We start from the raw sequence: 19,416 nt of genomic DNA, 5'->3' as shown, positions 1-19,416 counted from the left end.
TGCACCATATTTGTTTCAGGTCATCAAACAAATTGTAATATTTAACAGAGAAGTAAATATAAACTGCAGTATTTAAATGATAATTTCATTTAAAAGCTACTATACCTATCAGGCCCTGTTAATAACCAGACCTGGGTGTGACTAGTTTAACTGGACTAGCTTTCCAAAAACATAAACACAACCCAAAAAAAAAACCCCATAGAAGTTTGACAAACATACAAAAAGAAACCCCCGTAAAGGGCAAAAAGTGTCAGGGCACTGTCTGTGACCCAGTGTTTTCTAGTTCTGGACATCATGCTATTTGCTTTTGAATATTCATTGCGATTCTTAGGTTCATGGTTATTCTTTCATCATGTTTTAAGTTTGTTTCTGTTAGCCTTCAGTTCTTAGCAATCTTAGTTCTCTCTCAGTGTCTAATCTTCTTCTGTGTTTAGTCAGTCTTTGTCGCCGTGTTTACTCGTGTCTCCCCAGTCACTGTGTCAAGCTTGCGTCTGTTGTTTCCTGTCCTATTTTGATAGTCTCCTGTCCTGTATCCAATGTGTTCACTTTGTTCAATCTGATTTGTTCCTCCTGTGTTGTCCAGCTGCCTCTACTTCCCTGATCATCCTTTTGTGTATTTATTGTGTGAGTTTCCTTTTGTCCCTCGTTATATCATCTGTTCATCTAAGCTCATGTTTCTGATCTCGGTTTCCATGTTTCAGGTTTTCACATTCCAGGTATCTAGTGTTTAGTATATACCTTCCTCCAGTTTAGCATTGTTAGTTTAAGCTTAGTCCCCGTCCATCTTTCTTTTTAATTTTTTTGTACAGCCAAAAATAAACTGTTTGCTTTTCGTTAAGTCCAGTTCTGTCTCCTTAGTCTGTATTTGCGTCTGCTCTCTCTACTCCAGAGGATCTGACGTGACAAAAAGAGGGCAAATATTTTTCTCATTATATTGTTCATATTACTTTCAGCTTTAGCCATGTTATATTTGTACTATATTCAAGTAAATATAAGATTTAAATGATATGCTAATCATTTCTCTTTTTGCGACAGCCGTCCCAACTTGAACTGGAATAAGGTCTCTATAGATGTATGAAGCCACACAAAAGAATAATGTCAAGAATACAAGAAAGCAAACATGATGCTTTATTGAAACAGTTTACTGATAAATGACAGATGGTTGTCATGAAACTTTCATGTTTAATCTAAAAAAATCATGGGCTAAAAAGTCATACATGGTACTTAACACTGAATAGCAAGAGAATCCATGCTTCAGAGCAGACACTCAATTCACAAAGAAATCAGGCAAAATGCCCTTTTGATTTCAATAAAAAATATTAAATCTTTTTCTCCACTCTATCCATCTTTACATGGTACAGGTTTGTTCACTTTTTAATCATATAAAAACGCTTAATACTGATTGTGAAACACTGGAATTAATTTACAAAACATAATAATAATTATTATATTAATAACAATAACAAACAATAACAATAACCATTAAATTTAAAAACAAAAAAAAAGAAGGAAGAAATCAGTCATAGCTGTTGCATCTTGGCCCACACGAACAGCAACGTTTTTTGGGGGAAAAAATACCAAATGGCATTTACATCTACCTGACACACAGTTACACACAAACACAGTATCAGGTCGTTGAGTTTTTTTCATTGCCATTTACAGTGTTATGGGCACAAAGACTAGACGCTCTCTAAAGCACTCATGTGCCTCTGCAGAATCAAACTCACAACCAAAGAAATCCTTCTCGCTGTCAGTCAACCTTGATGGACCAATGGCGGTCCCCAAAAAGTGCCCTACCCCTCCAGCACCCAGGATAGTAAATGATAGATAAAAGTATTGGACCGTTTTAAATGTCTCAGCATTTAGAGGAAGGGAAAAATCTTCCAGGTGACAGGAACTTGTATCCATTGCCAGCAGGTAGTCGGATAGAACGAGCACCAGGGCTACTGCTAGTGGAAATAGTAGGTGATGGGGCCACTTTTCTGGGGTTGGAACAGTGATGTCCATTGGAAGAGTTCTTGCTACCCCTATCCAGTGACTGCAGCCCCAGCTCCCGCAGCTCCAGGCTGTCTTGGGTGTCGTTAGGGGAGCAGTGGCGCGGGGAGAGGTTCAGAAGACTTAGTACATCTCTGCTGGCAGAGGCGAGAGGACCGGGTGTGCTGTGGACAGCTTTGACAGGACCTAGATGTTGCTGTTGTTGGGCCGCAGCATTAGCCCAAAAGGTCTTCAGATTGTGGATAGCTTGTACTTTTTCATCAATGACCCCTCTTCTTAGTCGATCCAAATCCGCCGTGTCAGCTGATGTAGAGCAGGCAGAGCCTGTAGAGGAGTAGGAAAGAGCAGGAGATGGAGCACTACCAGCAGGGGACTGGTGACCAGAACTGGGAGACACGTTGCTCGGGGAACGAGAGATGTGGCCACTGTACGGGGAGCTCGGGTACTTTAATTTGAACTGTGCGTGAGTGTCTGAAGTGGGTGAAGGATGGCTGCCCTCCTTTTGGGAAGACTCAGAGACCGCAGGGCTATTGTAGCCAGAGCTTATCTTCTGCAGTGAAGAAGATCGGGAGGGAGGTTTGGGTCTTGGGGAAGACTGAGCTCGACCACTAGCGCCGCTGTTAGGACGGCTGAACGCACTAGTTTCAGAAGAGCGGAATGCGCTACTCCGTGCTGAGGTTCCTCCAGCTGTCCCGGCCTCTGCACCAGCCCTCTGAAGACTACCCACAGCACGCAAATGGCTGTGAGTCTCTTCCAGAATCTTCTGGGCCAGTTCCTGAGGATCTAGAGGGACAGTTTTTTCTTCCTGAGACTTGACAGTGCTGTCCGTCTCAGTACTGGACTGGTCAGATTCTCCTGTATCTGAGCTGCTCACCTTACCGACTTTCTGAAACGGTGAGTTTGGGCTGGGCACCAGGTTTGTTTTGACGGGAGATGTTGGGGTGCTGACACTGCCCCTCGATGATACAGAAACAGTGTACCCTCTCCCCGTTCCTGTGCTGGAGCCACCGACGACACCCCTGCCTCCCCGGTGGTGGCGCTGGCTGTGGCCTGGTGGCAAAGGCAGAGAGTCACAATGACTTCCCAGGGGCTCACTGCTGATAATGGAAAAGCCCTCATATTCCTCCTCATCTCCGCGGGCTCCCGCCACTGCAGCAGCTGCTCCATGGGGAGACGAGCGGCTGCGAGGAACATGAGGGTGTTTGTGGACCGAGTAGTGTGCTGTGACCCCACCGCGCTGCCGATGAGCAAGGAAATCACAGTCTGACTTGGAAGCAAAGCTCATAGAGGAGGCTACAGAGCTAAGGCTATAAACAGAAATGGCATCAGATACTTGATTGTCCAGGCAAGGAGGAGAGAAGGGAAGGCTTGAGTATCCCATGGGCAGGGGGTTTGACACAGACTGGGCTGAAGCTAGGGACTCAAGGGAGGATGAGCTGTCCAGGCTCAAGCGTTTGGGCAGTTCTGTGGAGTCTGAACATAAAAGAAAAGAGATGATGAAAAATGTGACATGAGATAAACACAGGATAAAAACGGGCTGTTAAAAAGTGCCAATGCACAGTTCAGATTCCAGTGTACAGGGAATCAAGTTAGGAGCTCAACAACAATCAGCAAAGAATGAAAGTGCATAAGCAAAAAAATACATTTACTTACCAAAGAGTGCCAGCAGAGACTGGAGAGCAAAGTGCAAGGTGCGGCGGTTGGCTAGCTTGCCTGTCTTCAGTACTACTTCTTCTTGGCCTACCTCACATAAGTCAAACCCTGCACATGCAAAACAGGACAACAGCTGTAACTTAAATAGACATATGGTAGACAATAGGATAGGGACTTTTTTTTTTTACATAATAGATGACTAACCAAGAGCAGCCAGAAATTCATGGCATCCTGGGAGTCTCCATAGCTGCACACTAATGGACACCTGAATGGGCAGCAGGGAGAAATCCTGTTCTTTCTCTCCTGTCTGTAGTTGGACTAGCACCTGGTGGAGCTGAAAGAGACAGGGGACAACATTACAATAAAGTAGTGGAGATGTAATTAACGGCTTAAAAGTGAACTGGGTGATCAAAGCGTTGCATCAGTAACTTAAATAACCCAAGTGAAAAAATTATACAGCTTCTTCCTTTTAATAATGATTTCATTTTCTTCTCTTTAAGTCGTCCAATTAAAACATATTCATGTATCTTGTATAAGCCTGTGTCCTAAAAAAATATGTCTGAGCCCAGTGCACGAGCAATCTTGGCAATAAAATAACTGTAGGTAAGCTGAGCTGGAAGGGTTTGGGCTTTGTAGGGTTTAACACGCGGCCCGAGAGCACACTTACGTGTTTTGTTTGGGGATTACTTTGCTTTGAACAGAGACATCTTTGTCAACTTGACGCAACTGTGCAGAAACCCCTTCTTCTCGTTTCACCCGACACGATTGAGAAAGGGTTTTTTACATCACAGATTTACCCCTGCTTCCACCCTGAAACATTCCTTTGACCTGAACCAAACCCAAGTTTTAAATCTTATATACCCCCAAATCCCTTAGATTTGACTGAAAACTAGCAAAGGAAAAACTATGAACAACACAAGACAGTAAACTTTGCATGTGGAGAGGAAAAACAACATGCATTTTCGCCAATACAAAGAGAGTTTAGCAGAACAGACAGTAAAGAGTGATTTAACAAGATAGCTATGGGATGGAGTGCTGGTAGTGAATGCACACTTACCATCGCCACCATATTTTTAACAGCCTTCAGACCACACGTTAGGAGCAGGGGAGAGAAAACAGGTGTTTAATGGCATGCACACAGGCCATTCGCAAAAAAAAAAAAGAAAAGGAAGAAAAAGAAAAAGAGTAAAGTACAAGGATTTATGGCAACAAGAGGGTACAGCAACAAGTAACATTAGTGGTTTAACAGATTAAAGTTTATTGCTTGCAGCATATATAGATTAGATCAAGTGTTTCCACTGACACACACACACTTACATTTTGAGGCTATGAAAATTGCCAATCACAAACTAACTTGATGACTTTAAGCATGTGACAGCCACATGTTACACGTAAACAGGGATAAACTACGTCAGTCCCAGATTAATTCTCAGGTGTCATAAGCTTGGGGAGGAAGAGAACAGAACTCAGACTGTAGTTAAGACTTTGGGCAACTAGTTAGAATTCAGTGCTGCATTTCAATGCAGATTAAGCTCCAGCTTGAGTTGCCAGTTCATTAGAGCGTATCCAGTCCTGACATTACCAAATTACACAGTGATAAAATCACTGATATGCTTCTTCTAGCAACGCACTTATAATACAAAGGTGTGGCAAAGTTTCAAAGAAAGTGAAAGGGGACTGCTACAATGCTTTTTAACTCTAAGTAACAGGAATGGTATTTGTCATTTGAACCAAAGACCAGTGGGTACTGGGTGCAAAACTCAACAGCATTTGTTCAGAGCTGCAGGGACCTACCCGGTTGATGAGCTGCTCTCCTGCCTCTGAAGCTGTAATGAGTTTGCACAAAGCTTGCAGAGCTGGTGGTGGCAGACCTAAGGGATTGGATCAAAGGAAGTTCTTCATCATTCATTAACAAGGCACACTGGTTTAAATGGTAGTGGTAAAAAAAAGTGCTAAACATGGGGCGATACATAGATCAATGAAATGGCGCAAACATAAATTGTGTTAAAATGTTCTGAGATTCTATCAGAGTGATGCCAGGAAGGTGTCCTGGGCCCGTATCCCTAAAGAATCTTTGTGCAAAAAGTGGCTCCTAGCGGCCAAATTCTAAGAAAATTCTCAGAGTCATGACGTTTTCTTAGAATTTCCCCTAAAAGTGACACGACAATCCCAGTTAATATAAAAGCTATTCCTCAAGATTCCTAGCGCTTAAAAGGGCTCCTAAGGCGAGATCTGCTAAGAGCAGGGAAGAGGACTTTTAGTGGCTTAGGAGTTCCCCTAAGCAGCTGCACAAAATGGCCAACAGAAGAGGCAGGAGAGATGTCCTGCAAACACTGGATGACAGGGAATTATTGAGACGCTACAGATTGGATCGTGCAGGAATCATGTTTGTGGTGGATCTCCTTAGAGATGCAATTACTTCACCAACTCGACGCCACAACGCTATTACACCGGAGACGAAAGTAATCACAACCCTGAGGTATTTGGCAACCGGGAAAATGCAACAATGCAGCAGTGATGACTTGGGTCTTCAATCACAGACATTGCTAAAAGCTGAGCCGTGTTACCCTCGTTAAGACCACACTGGACTTGTAACGTTGTGATTTCTACTTCATTAAGGACAGCCTCTTGAGATAGGCCATCTTGTTTTCAACGGGGTCCATATGGGAGTGAAAGTACAAAATATGCCAGCTAGGATATTAATATGAGCAAATAAGACACGAATCATTATTTGAACAGGGTGTAATGAGTTTAAGTTTTCACATATTTTAGATTCTAATGGCTATAACCCCTACAGCTTACTATTCATTTTCCAGATATTTTCTTGAATGTGAAATATTATTTACAATTACAGTCAGCATAAGATTAGAGTATATAATATGTTTATTGATTTGAGGGTACATCCTTTGCTCATTATCACCAAAAGCTCATTTCCATCAAACTTGTAGGATCAACCAATCACGGCTTTTGAAATGATGACTCATACCTAGCAACGGGGTCAACCACACCTCCTCACTAAGATAGGATTTTCCATCCATTCCTTGCTCAGAGTTCACTGAAAATGTTCTGGAATCACTTCTAAGCTAAAACTCCTGGCAAGGAATTTTTAGGTTAAGTTAGGAGCTCTCTGAGAGGATTCTCAGAATCTTTAGGGATACGGGCCCTGGTCTCAAACTCATCCTGCAGCACGACAACGACCTTGCAACTCCTGTTGGGGCTATAATAAGCTATGTTTAGTGACAAGCATAACACTAAATGCTCCCAGGATTTAGAGTAATCTTCATGTGCATTTTTTAGTAAATAAATTGTGTTTTCTCATTTAATTGGATTATTTGACATCAAAATGTTATGGCAATGTTTTGGTTGTTGTTGTCATTTAAAAAACAAAATGTTGAATCAGGTAGGAATCAGTGCTGCTGTGTAACAGAAGCTTAGCATCATAATGATGGCAGCATTATAGCAAAGACAAACAATATCAAATACAAACAGTATTTAAACCTTTAACTTTATTCAATGAGAAATGTTCAATTTCCCAACATTATAAGCCAGATAAGTTGTCGTAGCACAGGGATTTGCTAGTATTTATAAATCCATAACCTTGGGCACATTGTAAACAACTTGGTTTGTTTTAAATAGCTACATTGTCTACATACCCAGCAGTGACTGTAAGGTGGTGCTGCACTGCTGAAGCCTGTCTCCTGGGTCAGCAGTGGGAAAGAAGACAGCAGCGGGGATACCGGTGCCTGCAGAGTCAAGACGGAAGCCCACAGCTGTCAGCAGAGCCTGCCAACCAGGGACACCCCCTACTTTGTTCTCCACACTCTGCTGGGATGTATACATGGAATTACGCTGGCCATTCTGTATCCTCTGAAGAGACTTTTCCACCTGCAGTGAGCACAGCAATGCACCATCAGTGTTTTTGAGCAGTGCTGACTGTGACATCTTGTAAAATAAGTAACGGTGTGTGTCTCACCAAGTGAAGTAAAACCCTCAGAGCATCGCGAGCCCGATCTGGATACTGTAGAATCTCAGCTAAAGCTTGGCCAATTAGGGAAGATGGGCTGTTAAGCTTCACATCATTGCCAATCAGCATGTATCCTGAAAAAAAGAAATAAAGTAAGAAGAGCTCAGTTTCACAGCGATCTTCTTTTAACTACTTTGTTTATTACTAATGTTGAAATAATGCATAAAGGAATTTCATCCCTGACCTGCCCAGTTGGAAGGGTGTGAGTACTGCTTGCTGCTCTGGACAGTCTTCATGGCATCTGCCAGTGCCGCACTAGCTTTGGTCCCGTTGAGAAGGGCGGAATAGAAGGCATGGACAAAAACCTTGGAGGCAGCAACTGGGACAGGCCACAAGGACACAAGTACACACTGAGCCCCAGCAGCCAGGAAAGCTCTAGTCAGTCCCACAACACCATCTGCTGTGACCTTGCTGCTGGACTCTTGGTATGACCTGCAGCCACGAAAAGACAAGGCTCAAATGTGAAAACTGTAAAACTAAAATGTCAAGCTTGAAATTTGGTATTCTACCCTGTGCTTATCAAATAAATCATGATGTACATTTTAAGTACATTTGTGTGTTTAATGAATTTCATGTCAGTCAATCAATTTTGAATTCAGATCTTCAATATGGTTAATCTCATGGTTTTTTTAATGACTTTAAATCTACATTAAAAAAAAATCACTATTTAGTTGTATCGCTTTGCCAGTCTACCTACCCCAGCACAACCAGCTTGACGGGCAACCTCAGATCCAAAATATCTGCAGCTGTAAGCAGGAACTCCTGAAGGGGCGGGCTGTCACAGATGCTCTCCACATCACTGCTGTCATCCTGCATGTGGAGAGACTCTGGGATGGTGTAGCCACTTCCAGTGGAGCCCTTTCTGCCTCGGCCACTGCTGCCTGCTCTCCCCCCTGCACCTCTTCCCACTGTTCCCACTCCCACATTGGCGCTTGCTCCCCCAGGCACAGCTTCAGGGTTTGGGGTGAGCACCAGAGCAGCTAATTTCCAAGAAATGTGGGTGGCGAAGTGGGCGCATTCAGCCTGTGTTAGAGCACTCATGACCCTCTCCTTTGTGGCAGAAGAGCCAGCAAGGGGTTGGCATCCCAGCAGCTCAGCCACCATTAGTGCTTCCTCCTCTGCAGACGGCATAGGTCCCCACAGCCAGCGATCCATCACAGGTGAGGGAAGTCTCGGGTTACCCACCACTGCTGCCATTGAGACGCCGCCGCATGGGGCTGGTCCAGGACGCCGAGAATGAGCCTTAGAGGACATCAACAAATTTTACCTTGTAGCACAGCAAAGCTTAGGACGGATGGTGAATAGTTTGTTATAGCATTACAGATTGTAAAAACGTGACAAAGTTTAAATAAGAAGCTGTACCTTTGCACTGGTTCCAAGGCCATGAATGGAGGGCACAGCAATGAGGCTGAAACGCTCATATAAGTATTCATTAGAAGAGCTTCCTTTTAGCAGAGCAAACGGGATGAGGTACAGTTCTCCCTCAAGCACCATCACTAGTTGCCTGTGTCTGCCAACAGGCCCACTGGAGTGCATCAAGCCCTGTGAGGCAAGGATATGAAAACACTTAATCATATAAAGGAAATTCATTTTTTTCTGCTTTTCTGTTCCTCTCGAAAGCACCCTATTGTGTTTTCTTCTCTCTGTCACACAACTGCCTCAACAGACAGGCAATACCCCGCCGAAGTAGTACTTACCCCCTCCATAGGTGCGATGAGCAAATCATAAAGTGCCCGCAGTGGAGGTTTTCCAAGGTTGCTGGAGCGACGGGGCAGGGAAGAGTTGCCATCTTTGGCAGGAGACATTGTGTTGCTGAACAGGCTTGTCATACTCTGGCAACTCCTGCAGAGACACAAAACAAAGTACTGTAGTTTTCATTTTAATCCTGAAAACCTCAAGAAAGTTTCAGACACTTAAGATTCTTCATGATTTTTGAGTTAGGAGTCTTTGCTGAGACTAAACCAACTTTAAACTGTTCAAATATTTCTTTGGGCCTTTCTGGCCTTCTTGTTAATTCCAAAACGCAGTTTTGCCTGTGTGTTGAGAAAGTGGATGACAAAGTCCATTTTTAATTTAATAGATAATGTGTCGCAGAGGATCATCACATTCATATATCTGCTCAAACGTAGAACAAATTTATTCCAAGAGGAGGTAGATGAGGGTAGGATATATTAATTTGTTGTTACCCCTTGGGAAGGCAAGTATAATACAAAGGCTGTTTCAATTCACTCAGTTTACCATGTCAATATGTACACCTTCACTAGATGGCAGTATTGCACTGCTTATCTAGCACTTATTGGCCTAAATAGGGGCCAGACTGGCAGAATCACCACAGAAGGAGAGCACCATTCATGCATTTTCTTCAACATTTTAAATTCAGAACATCCCATCATCTGTTAGTTTTGTTGTCTTCAATCTTTATCAACAAACCAACTCAAGATAACAGCACAATGCGTTTTGGATGCCTGTCTGCTGTGTGAAGGGAATGACAGCCCTCAGCTCACATAGAGAAAGTCAGCATACTGAGAACTGTGCTAATGGTGGCTGAGGGGCTAGAAGCCTTTTCCTTTTTCCTAGCAGGGCCAAGCTTTATAGTCACACTTGTCACTACTCCTCCATCTGTTCCACCAGCCAGAATTTCTTCCGGACCCAGCCAACAGACATCTATCCTGCCCTTCTGGTAGCCCCAGGCCACTGGCTTTCCTCCAGCCTCCCGACTCTCTGTCTCTCTCCCAGGCCTTGGCATAAGGCTCCATGGGAAAGCAAAACAATCGTTTGTTAGCCTGACAAGAAGAATGAGTGAGGAGACAAGGGATAAGCCAAAAGAAGGTGAGTGTCAAGTGTAAAGGGAGACAATGAAAAGAAAAGACTGGGAGCTGTAGAGAGGCTGAACGTGAAGATTGCATTCAGTGGTTGTAAGTGAAAAACGGGTCTTTAAGTGTCATCTGCGTGGTAATCAGAGATAAATAAATCATCCTCTAGTATACATTTAAAGGTGCAGTGTGTGAAATCTTACCACTAGATGTCAGTGGATTGCAGCTTGCTCTGTTTTGTTATCCATCCAAATTCAGGTGTGTAACCCTGGCTACGGTGGCTAATGTAGGATAAAGAACTCTGGATGTCGTTCATCTGTGAGTGTAGGCTGTCAATCTGCTGTTTACCTCAGCTATCAATATGCATGTCTATGTATTCTGGAAGAGGCTGTCAGACTTTGTGAATGAAGGCTGGGTCTCACTCCTGTCTCATGTCAGTGATACTGAGACGAATTGTTGATGATATCCTGAACTTAAGAGCTGATCTTTTGCCACAGTTAGCTGCTGCTAGCCAGCGTTAGGGGAACTTCATTTGAAGCGGATCCAACACTGCTGGGCTCGGACGCCTTGCAAATGAACTCAGGAAATGTGTGAGACGATATTTTTAAAGGTTTATTTTTAGGACATTCAAGCCTAACATTGGCATCTAATTACCCGGTGACAATGTTTAACTGCATGAATAAATACACACGTTTATTCAAATTTTTGTGTGTTACAGCCCTAGCTGCTGTTCAGGAGATGAAGCTTGAGATAAGGAGGAAGAGGATGAGATGAAAAGGAGGAGGAGAAAGACACTATGAGAAAGAGATGATGAAAATATACATGTACAAATGTTAAATGGTCGAATATAGTTGGAAAGAGCTATTGGTGATCTTTAAATTCAAAGTTACGTATAAGGTGTGCTGCGTATGAGGCTGGTGAAATGGCCATGGCATGACAACGTGACAGGGCAACACGGCGGCTTCAACAAACTGGCACTCGCTCCAGTTTGTGTATCTGTAACAATTAATTCGAAGTTTACGAGAACGCATGATTTTGTTAGAGCATGTAATTACACACGAATTCATGTATAACTATGAATACAATATTCTTTTTTTCTATTTAATAACCTAAAAAATAACTACTGTACCTCTAAGCTTATTATATTGGCTGTCTTTGTACTGCTGATAAAATAAACCTTGCATCATCCTTTTGGCAGAATTTTACAGAGAACTGCAAGATCATTAAACAATCTCATCAAGTTACACAACGAAGACACAAAGAGACTTTCATTATCACTTTCCCACAGTAATCCTTCCAAGCTCCGTACTGAAGACGAGATCTCAGTGCCCTGTACCTATTTGAATTTAAATGTTATTCAATTAAGGTTTCTTTTTGAAATAAACGTATCCTTTCTCTTTGTAATACATAAATATCAAAATCCTGAAGTATTCATATAAATTCATTCCATTAAATGGTAATAGCCTAAACATGTAAGGAAAAATAGCAGGAGAAAGTGAATTCAAAAAGAGCTCTTGAATAACACACAGATTATCTGACACCAAACCTCAAGATGTATGGAGGACAAAGAGGTTTTCTCAATTTTCTCTTGCTTTTGGTATTGTGACAGACGACAGGCTCCTAAGCATGATGAGCTTTATAATTCAGATTTTTTTTTTAAAGGCCCAAAAGAATGAGGGGATTATTACCGGCAGCCCATTAAAGGGGCTTAATGAGCACCAAGACTCAATTAAAGCTGGAATTACCCTCTCATCAAAGAACAGCTCAACTGTGGATGAGGACAGGGAAATATGACCCAGACACACAAGTATGCACACACATGCACGCACATTGTCGGTATACCTTACCAATCAGCCCAATGTAAATGAATACTCTGCATAGTGTCAATAAATAACGCTGTGAACAAGCCAGTGGCGCTCTCACTAAAATCTCATAAATCTGCATAACAAACACAGACATGGCAAACATTTTAAAACCACATTCATCTCCATGTCTGCGCCTGGCAAACAGTCACACGCACATGTGACCACATTCACGCACACACAGGGCTTCCATCAGAGTAGACAGTTGATAAGGGCTTTAGCAGCTTTGGCTTTACTCAGTCTATTTAATAAGGAGGATTCACATGCTGCCTCTGCGCTGGCTAAACAATGGAGAAAAGAGTCCTTTCACAGATGAGCCACAATACCCACGAATCTCCTTACTCGAGCAGAGACTTTTAATCGTCTTCTTTGTGCAAAAGTGGGTCTAAGTAGCATTTGGTGATTAACACTGCCACTCATTAACAGCCAAGGAACACTGAGGTGATGTGCATCAAAACCCCCCTACCTGTTGAACAGGTTGTTTCTGGACACCATGCGCAGGAAGCCCGTTGGATCAGTGACGGAGTTAAGCTTGTTGTTGAGCTCCTCAAATTGTTGATCCAACAAATCTCCCGCCTCACTCTCAGTCTCACTGCTCGAGCACCCTCTGAAAGAGAGAAAGAGATGGAGTGAGAGGCATCCAAGGCCACAGAAATGTTGCCAAGAGAAAAAAAAGCATGTGAGCACAGCAGACAATACACTCTTATATTGTTTCGCTGCGGATAAATCAAGTACTCACAGAAACACACACACACAGACACTTCTGACCTGCCAAAAAACACACACCGTTCAACCCTCACACACTTGGCCTCTTTTTTTCAGCCTGGATCCAACAGCCTGATTGTAATCCTTTCAATATAATGCCAGTAATGCTGATCCAGTCGCGGGGGTGTCATCCCCCCCCAATCACTAGCTCGCAACCACTCTCTCATCTCGCCCTTCATGCGTGAACCTCTCCTTTGATATCATGCAACTCTTAGAGTATCTCACAGCAGCTGTATGAACTTCTTGGAACCACCATGGGATCTCTGATTGCCTTGCGCACCTACCACTGCAATTCTTAAAGCCACAGTACGTGGCTCACACTGAGATTCGCTCTCCGGGAATGTACATGGTAACAGACCTATTCAGACTGGATTTTCAAAAAGATGGAGAGATTCCACATGTTAATACGCAGATTTCGACTATCACAAAAGCCGTGTCTTCCGCTCTCTTTATTATCCTGTCTTTCACACACATATGCTCCTCTCCATTTTTCTCCATCCCATTCATTCTGTAGACACTCATTTCAGAGTGCTGCCTCCCTTTCTCTGCACTCTGGAGACTGAATGGGCTGGTAAGTGGGGCCATATGGTGCCCATCCAGGCGCAGTGGTGTGTATGCAACTTCCCATTGGAGAAGTAAATGAGCTGGTAATGGGGCAGGAGGGCCAGACTGCTAGGGGTGGAAGAGACTGGCACTGGGTGGAGCAGCTGGTCACTATGGATCAAACTCCAACTAGAGAAACATGGCACACGTCAAGTGCAGTGTAGCTCCAAGGATGTCAATGGGTGATTTGAACTTTTGATACATCTCAGAACACTTTACATGCCCTACACATATGACTACATCCCCTGTGTGTGTTAGATCTCTATTCACTACCAGCCTCTTCTTTGACTTTTGGCTCACTGATTTTAGCGTCTCCTCTGAACCTTCCTCCCCATTCTTCCTTAAGGTTACAGTAACCGCCTTCTCTTTTCCTTGGGTTGTCAGACTGGCTGTGTGTTAGGTGGATTCAACACCTCGAGTTATATCAAGAGCCATTATTCCATCTCATTTATTCCCACTGGGGGGGAGAGCAAAGCCCTTTAAGGAGGTAGTGGATGTCTGTCATCACAGGAAGCATCACACTCTTTTACACACACACTCACAATAAAACAACCCTTCTTCTGCTAAGGCCTGATTTAGACTGCTGAGGGGAATCTTTATAACCTACTTATGCTTGTTCTGGTGCATTACATGTTAATTGCCATGTGGTCATGACCCAGTGTTTTATATGTGGTAAAATGCTGGGATTTTTTTTTTTTTTACCTTGTGTATCCCTGCACTTTGTTGTGGAGAGTATTTTTTGGGTGCAAAGATGTTTGTCCCTGTAGTTTTACCACTTTTTGGAACATTCCCTGAGATCAATTACAATCGTTTCAGCAATCTTACTTTATCGCTTTAGTGTAGAAAATTATATTAATAGCATCAATATAAGGAGTCACAAATGTCAGCAAATTCCTGGAGGGAGTTTGCTGAAACTATCATAACTGACTTGATGGAAAACTAGAGGGAAGCTTCTTTGCACATTCCCGTCACGTCCCTCTAGGAATTTGCTGACATTTGAGATTGCTTATATTGAGCCTGTGAGTATTATTCCTTATAACTGAGGTGATGACTGGTACTCTGTTACTGATAGATTAAAAAACTAAAAGTAGCCAGAAATGCACAGGATGAATTGATGGTGTTGAACAGGCCTCACAAGAGCTGCGGAGAGAGATTTGCAGGTGATCTTCTAACAGTGTGCTGATTTAAAAACAAAGATCGCACCAGTTCATTTCAGTAACGACCAAGCTTAAAAAAACGAACACACCAGCTGAGGGTGGGTGAAGACGCAAGTAACGTACTAACAAAAACTAACAATAATAACATAAAAAGCAGGTTTTATGCGTGTTTCTCTCTGAAAACAGCGTGGCAATTCAGATAACTGAGAGGCGGAAGAAGAATGAAAATGTTTTGATATAAGGCTGAACTCTTGTGACAGACATTGCTGGCGGCTGCGTGTGGTCCTGAGGACTGAAGTGGAGGATTTATTACAAACTCATCCACCGTATAAATCTGAAATATGTGTTTAACAACTCACCTGTCCCACGCGTAAAAGAGCAGAAGAAATTATTTAGCACCAGTTCCCGAGCCGTCTGTGTGTTAATAACGTTAATAATACTGCGCCGTGTGCGTAAATGCACACATTGCTCTTGACTTTTTTTCTGCAGGCTGTCAGGCTTTAGGTATTTAATAAAGTCATTATTAGATATAGTAACATTCATACATTAATCTAATATGTCAACACAGTTCCGTAAATAGCTTTGTTTTCACAGACATTTCAATAAGGCATGTAAAAGCTGTGAAAGCACACAGCGATTAAAAGCCTGAAACACTGCAAACCCCATCAGCTCAGTGCAGAAATTACCGTGGCTGTTCATAAAAGAAGACACACCCTTGCATGAATCTAGTACCTGAATTCTCCTTCTCCATCTAACACTCTACATTAAGCTCAGTTTAGTTTAATACCAGTATTATTGAGGACAACATGCAGGACGAGGACTGAATGTAGAGCTACGGGACAGAGCCAAAGTTTTGGCACTGGACTCACAGCTTTGAGCCATCCACCCGTGCCAATTATGCACTTGTTCTGATAACTTCTCCCCCTCTCATTACAAATAAATGAAGACTGCTAGCGGCAACTATCTCAACAACATCGGGTGCAAAATAAGACATGCTTTTTTTTCCAGCATGACATGCAACACAATTTGCACAATTTGCAGTATGTCGACTTGGTAAATCAGCTTTGTGCAATTCATTTACTTGATCTACCTAAAATGTGGCTCTGTTTAAGGGAAACTAAAACAAATGCATGTGCGACGAGTGTACGCTAAGCCATAATCAACAAAGTGAGTTATTAAAGAGGGAAAAGGAAGTGACACAGATTATGAGCTAACTAAATAGAGTTTTCATTTCATTGTTACACCTCACCTGCTATAATAAGACTCTACCCCCAGAGCCTCACGGGCACTGGCGATGTGCTGCTCCAACGAGGAGCCACTGACCACTCCGCCGACACCTCCCTCTTGGAATTCCGACCCCCCTTCGGCTACGCCCTCGCCCAGGTACACCTCATGAAACTTCAGGATGCCTGTGGAGAGAGTGAGAGAGAGAAAGGAGGGGAGTGTAAATATGACTGGCTGCTTTCAGGTGGTTATGAAGTGTAATGACAAAACAAATGAAAGTGGCTATTTTCCACCCTCTCTCTTTCCTTTTTTTTTTTTTTTTAATATGTTCCTATTACTCGCTCTCGACGGTGGCAATATTGGATTATTTCAACTGAGAGCTGTGGGTGAGGGCACGTGCAGCAGTGCATCTGCGGAGCAAAATGAATAAAACAAATATTGTTCAATAAAAGATAAGAGTAGGCTGCCCGTGCCATCTGGTGCCTGCCGCGAGAGCTCGGCTAAGTTTCAAGCAGGTGGGGAAGAGCACATCGGGCGAATACGGCTGTTTGTGTGTGTCTGGTTTGTGGGTGTGTCAGTGTGTTTCACCATTTCGTATTAAATGTGTTTAAATAGACGGGTAAAGTGATTCCGGTGAATATGCACGTGCATGCTAATTCAGGCCAGAATGTACACTAGTGGAGTAATTACAGCATGACATTAGGAGCCCCATTCATTGACTGCAGACTCTTTAGAGCTGGACATGTTTGTGTACCAGCTGGATGCCAGGGAATGCCAGGAAGTGACAGACAGGCGATTAGTGAGCAAGTGGCTCCCTCTTAGCCTGGGGCAATATTCGATGCTTTGAAGATGTACTCCGGTCCCTGTAGTGTTCCTCCCCTCCTTATGACTAGTGCTTGGAGGTCAAGTTCATCTGGTTGCCTGGGAGCTGGATTTGATCAAATGTTCAGGCTCTTGTGCCTTGGAACATGGGTCACGGCTCTCATTTCCTTTCTTCACACGAGAGTCAAAGCAAAGCCAGCAGTAGGGCAGCCACAGCAGTCGGGCGACATGCACCGTAGCTTATTCTTTGTACAACTGGAATTTTACAAGGCAAACAAAAGGGGCTGCGCTAGCATCAGCACTACTCAGAGTGTAAACAAAAGAGAGAAAGATTTAGGAGTGTATAAAGAAGTGCCAGGACAAAGCAATATCAAGAAAACGGATGAAAACAAAAGCAAACATGAAACATAAAAGCAGGGAAGACTTTTGCTGTTGACACGTGTGAAGATGACGCCACTGGTGTTTTGGCTGTGTCGTTATCGGTGACACAATCAATTAGCATAGTTCACAGGCAGATGCCTTCTGGGGGTGAAAAGCGAGGCAGGGGGGCAAATCCTAGCAGTGGAGTGGCAGGTGGCACTGTCGCTCAGTGTTAAAGCTGGCCTTCCTACCCCTGCAGTGCAAAACAAGCCTCTAGCCTCTGGGCCTTTTATGTGCTTTAATTTGAACAAGCAAGCGTGAGCATGGGGCTGCTTTTGCTTTAAACCAAGTAGCTTCTGTACAGACAGAATAATTTCATATTATTGATCGCCTTTGCACAAATCGTGCCACTTCAACATTTCTAAGCCATTTTTTAATAGTCATTTTCTGTGCTTTTGCCACATTTCAGGTTATTAAAGTAAAAAAAAACCAAAATGTTGCATTGGAAGTACACACACTTAAATGTTTTGAATAAAAGAACAAAGTAAAACAAAGAGATTCAGGAGAGCAGTAGTCAGACAGACATGATGGGATTTCAGCAACTCATTAAAAAGTTTTCAGCTAGAGTCCAAACCTACCTGCTCCTGGAGCCAGCAGCCAGCTGTACAGGTAACCAGCAGCCATAGAAAAATAAAGCACCAAAGCCCTCTGGCTGTTCACGGTATCCAAGATGTGCTCCACTGTTACCGGCGTGTATGGATCCGACTCCTGCTGGCCCGTCTGCCTCTCCACCAAGAGATCAGCAAAGGCTCTTGTACGACCCCTCTCTGCCACTGCCAGGGCCTCATCGTGGTGGCCTGCGGAGTTCAGAGGTCAGCTTTGATTAGCGGATGAAGTCTAAAATCGTTCAGGTGCACACAGAGGCAAAAGCAAAAACAAGTCATAACAGCGTGCAGTACTGAGAGTGTGAGTAAAGTGTGTTGACGTACCGAGGCTGACAAGGACCCTTTGGAGAGCCTGGTAGCAGGAGGTTTGCAGGTCAAACAGAGAAAGCTTGTAATCTGTGCTGTGTTGGGCTTCGTGGCGGATGGTCTCAAACAGCGCTGATGCTCGGTAAAGCTGAGGATAAATAACGGCAAAAATGCACTCAGACATTCCTGGATTGCTCATTTACCAGACAAGAATAGTGTACAAAAACATAACAAGAAATAGTCATCGGCACCGTCAACGATGACCCCGAAACAGCAAGGCGTTGCATCAAAATACCTTTTCTGGAAAATAAGTTAAAATGAATAAACTGTGTTTAAAAAAAGGAAGGCAGTTGGGATTCTATGAGAAAGACAAGTTGGTTAAATATGTCTGCATCTTACTAAATTGGGCATGATTAGGCCTTAGAGGATAGAAAATGAACATGGCCACTAGATGGTAGCATTCCACCTCACAGGTTATCACTGATCAGCCTCCTTTCTTCTTTTCTCTCTCACAGCAGAATAAAGTACTGTAATGTAGCTTGATGAATAACCATTAAACACAGGTAAACCTCTCCTCAGCTCTCATTTGCCCAGAAAGGGCTGCGAGCAGCTAAACCATTACCCTGAGCATCTTAGACAAACACGGTTCAGGAAAATAAATGCTTTGTGAATTCAATAGGCCCGTTTGTGTTGTTGGATCTTTCAATTCAGGGCCAGACACCGGATTGAAAGAAGAAGGCGAGACAATGAAAAGGTGGGGCGGCAAGGACTGTTGCACACTGGCCAAGCAGAACCGGCCAAGAGTGCTGATTCATGGGAGCCTTTTATTGATTTCCTATTTCTGCACCTATATAGCAGCCCTGTAGAATAACTGGGACTGCTATAGAGTGACTCTCCAGGAGTCTGGGGCCAGCAGAGAGGGTAAAACACTCTTGCTGCTCGACCATAGTACACGCAAGACAAAGAGCTCTGCAGTGGAAAAAGGGTTGTTGGTATGGATTAAATGGATTTTATCAACCCTGTGGCTTTGACAAGAGGAAGGAAAGGGAGAAAGTGTGTGTGGATTCCTGGTGAGTACATAGGCATAGAATCTAGCTCGTCAGGCATATCCCAAGGTCAAAGAGGAAAGTGTGTCAGAGGGAGTGTAGGGGGGAGAGTAGAGAATCT

At 43.4% G+C, this 19,416-nt stretch overlaps 1 protein-coding gene across 2 annotated transcripts in view; it reads right to left on the bottom strand.

The window, feature by feature from the left end:
- Nucleotides 1-1,128: 1,128 nt before the first annotated feature.
- The window catches only part of LOC146656747 (tetratricopeptide repeat protein 28-like), a 185,458-nt gene continuing 167,170 nt past the window's right edge, over nt 1,129-19,416 (bottom strand). Inside the window, exons 11-25 of one of the 2 annotated variants that reach the window (XM_085424517.1) lie at nt 18,268-18,397; nt 17,917-18,135; nt 16,122-16,281; nt 12,814-12,954; nt 9,370-9,514; nt 9,035-9,214; nt 8,370-8,914; nt 7,857-8,104; nt 7,622-7,746; nt 7,302-7,533; nt 5,443-5,519; nt 4,706-4,729; nt 3,853-3,982; nt 3,649-3,756; nt 1,129-3,468 (exon numbers count right to left, since the gene is read on the bottom strand). In XM_085424517.1, the coding sequence (XP_085280643.1) occupies nt 1,856-3,468; nt 3,649-3,756; nt 3,853-3,982; nt 4,706-4,729; nt 5,443-5,519; nt 7,302-7,533; nt 7,622-7,746; nt 7,857-8,104; nt 8,370-8,914; nt 9,035-9,214; nt 9,370-9,514; nt 12,814-12,954; nt 16,122-16,281; nt 17,917-18,135; nt 18,268-18,397 (4,077 nt within the window). In that variant the 3' untranslated portion in view covers nt 1,129-1,855. The remainder of the gene's footprint in view (nt 3,469-3,648; nt 3,757-3,852; nt 3,983-4,705; nt 4,730-5,442; nt 5,520-7,301; nt 7,534-7,621; nt 7,747-7,856; nt 8,105-8,369; nt 8,915-9,034; nt 9,215-9,369; nt 9,515-12,813; nt 12,955-16,121; nt 16,282-17,916; nt 18,136-18,267; nt 18,398-19,416) is intronic. The other variant, XM_085424519.1, reaches the window with a different exon arrangement.

This window comes from Rhamphochromis longiceps, linkage group LG12 (genome assembly GCF_057381845.1).
Source record: "Rhamphochromis longiceps isolate RC_006_pf linkage group LG12, R_longiceps_female_GT1.1, whole genome shotgun sequence".
Lineage (NCBI taxonomy): Eukaryota > Metazoa > Chordata > Actinopteri > Cichliformes > Cichlidae > Rhamphochromis > Rhamphochromis longiceps.
The sequence above is the reverse complement of the archived record's forward strand: the minus strand, read 5'-3'. Positions and strand labels throughout refer to the sequence as shown.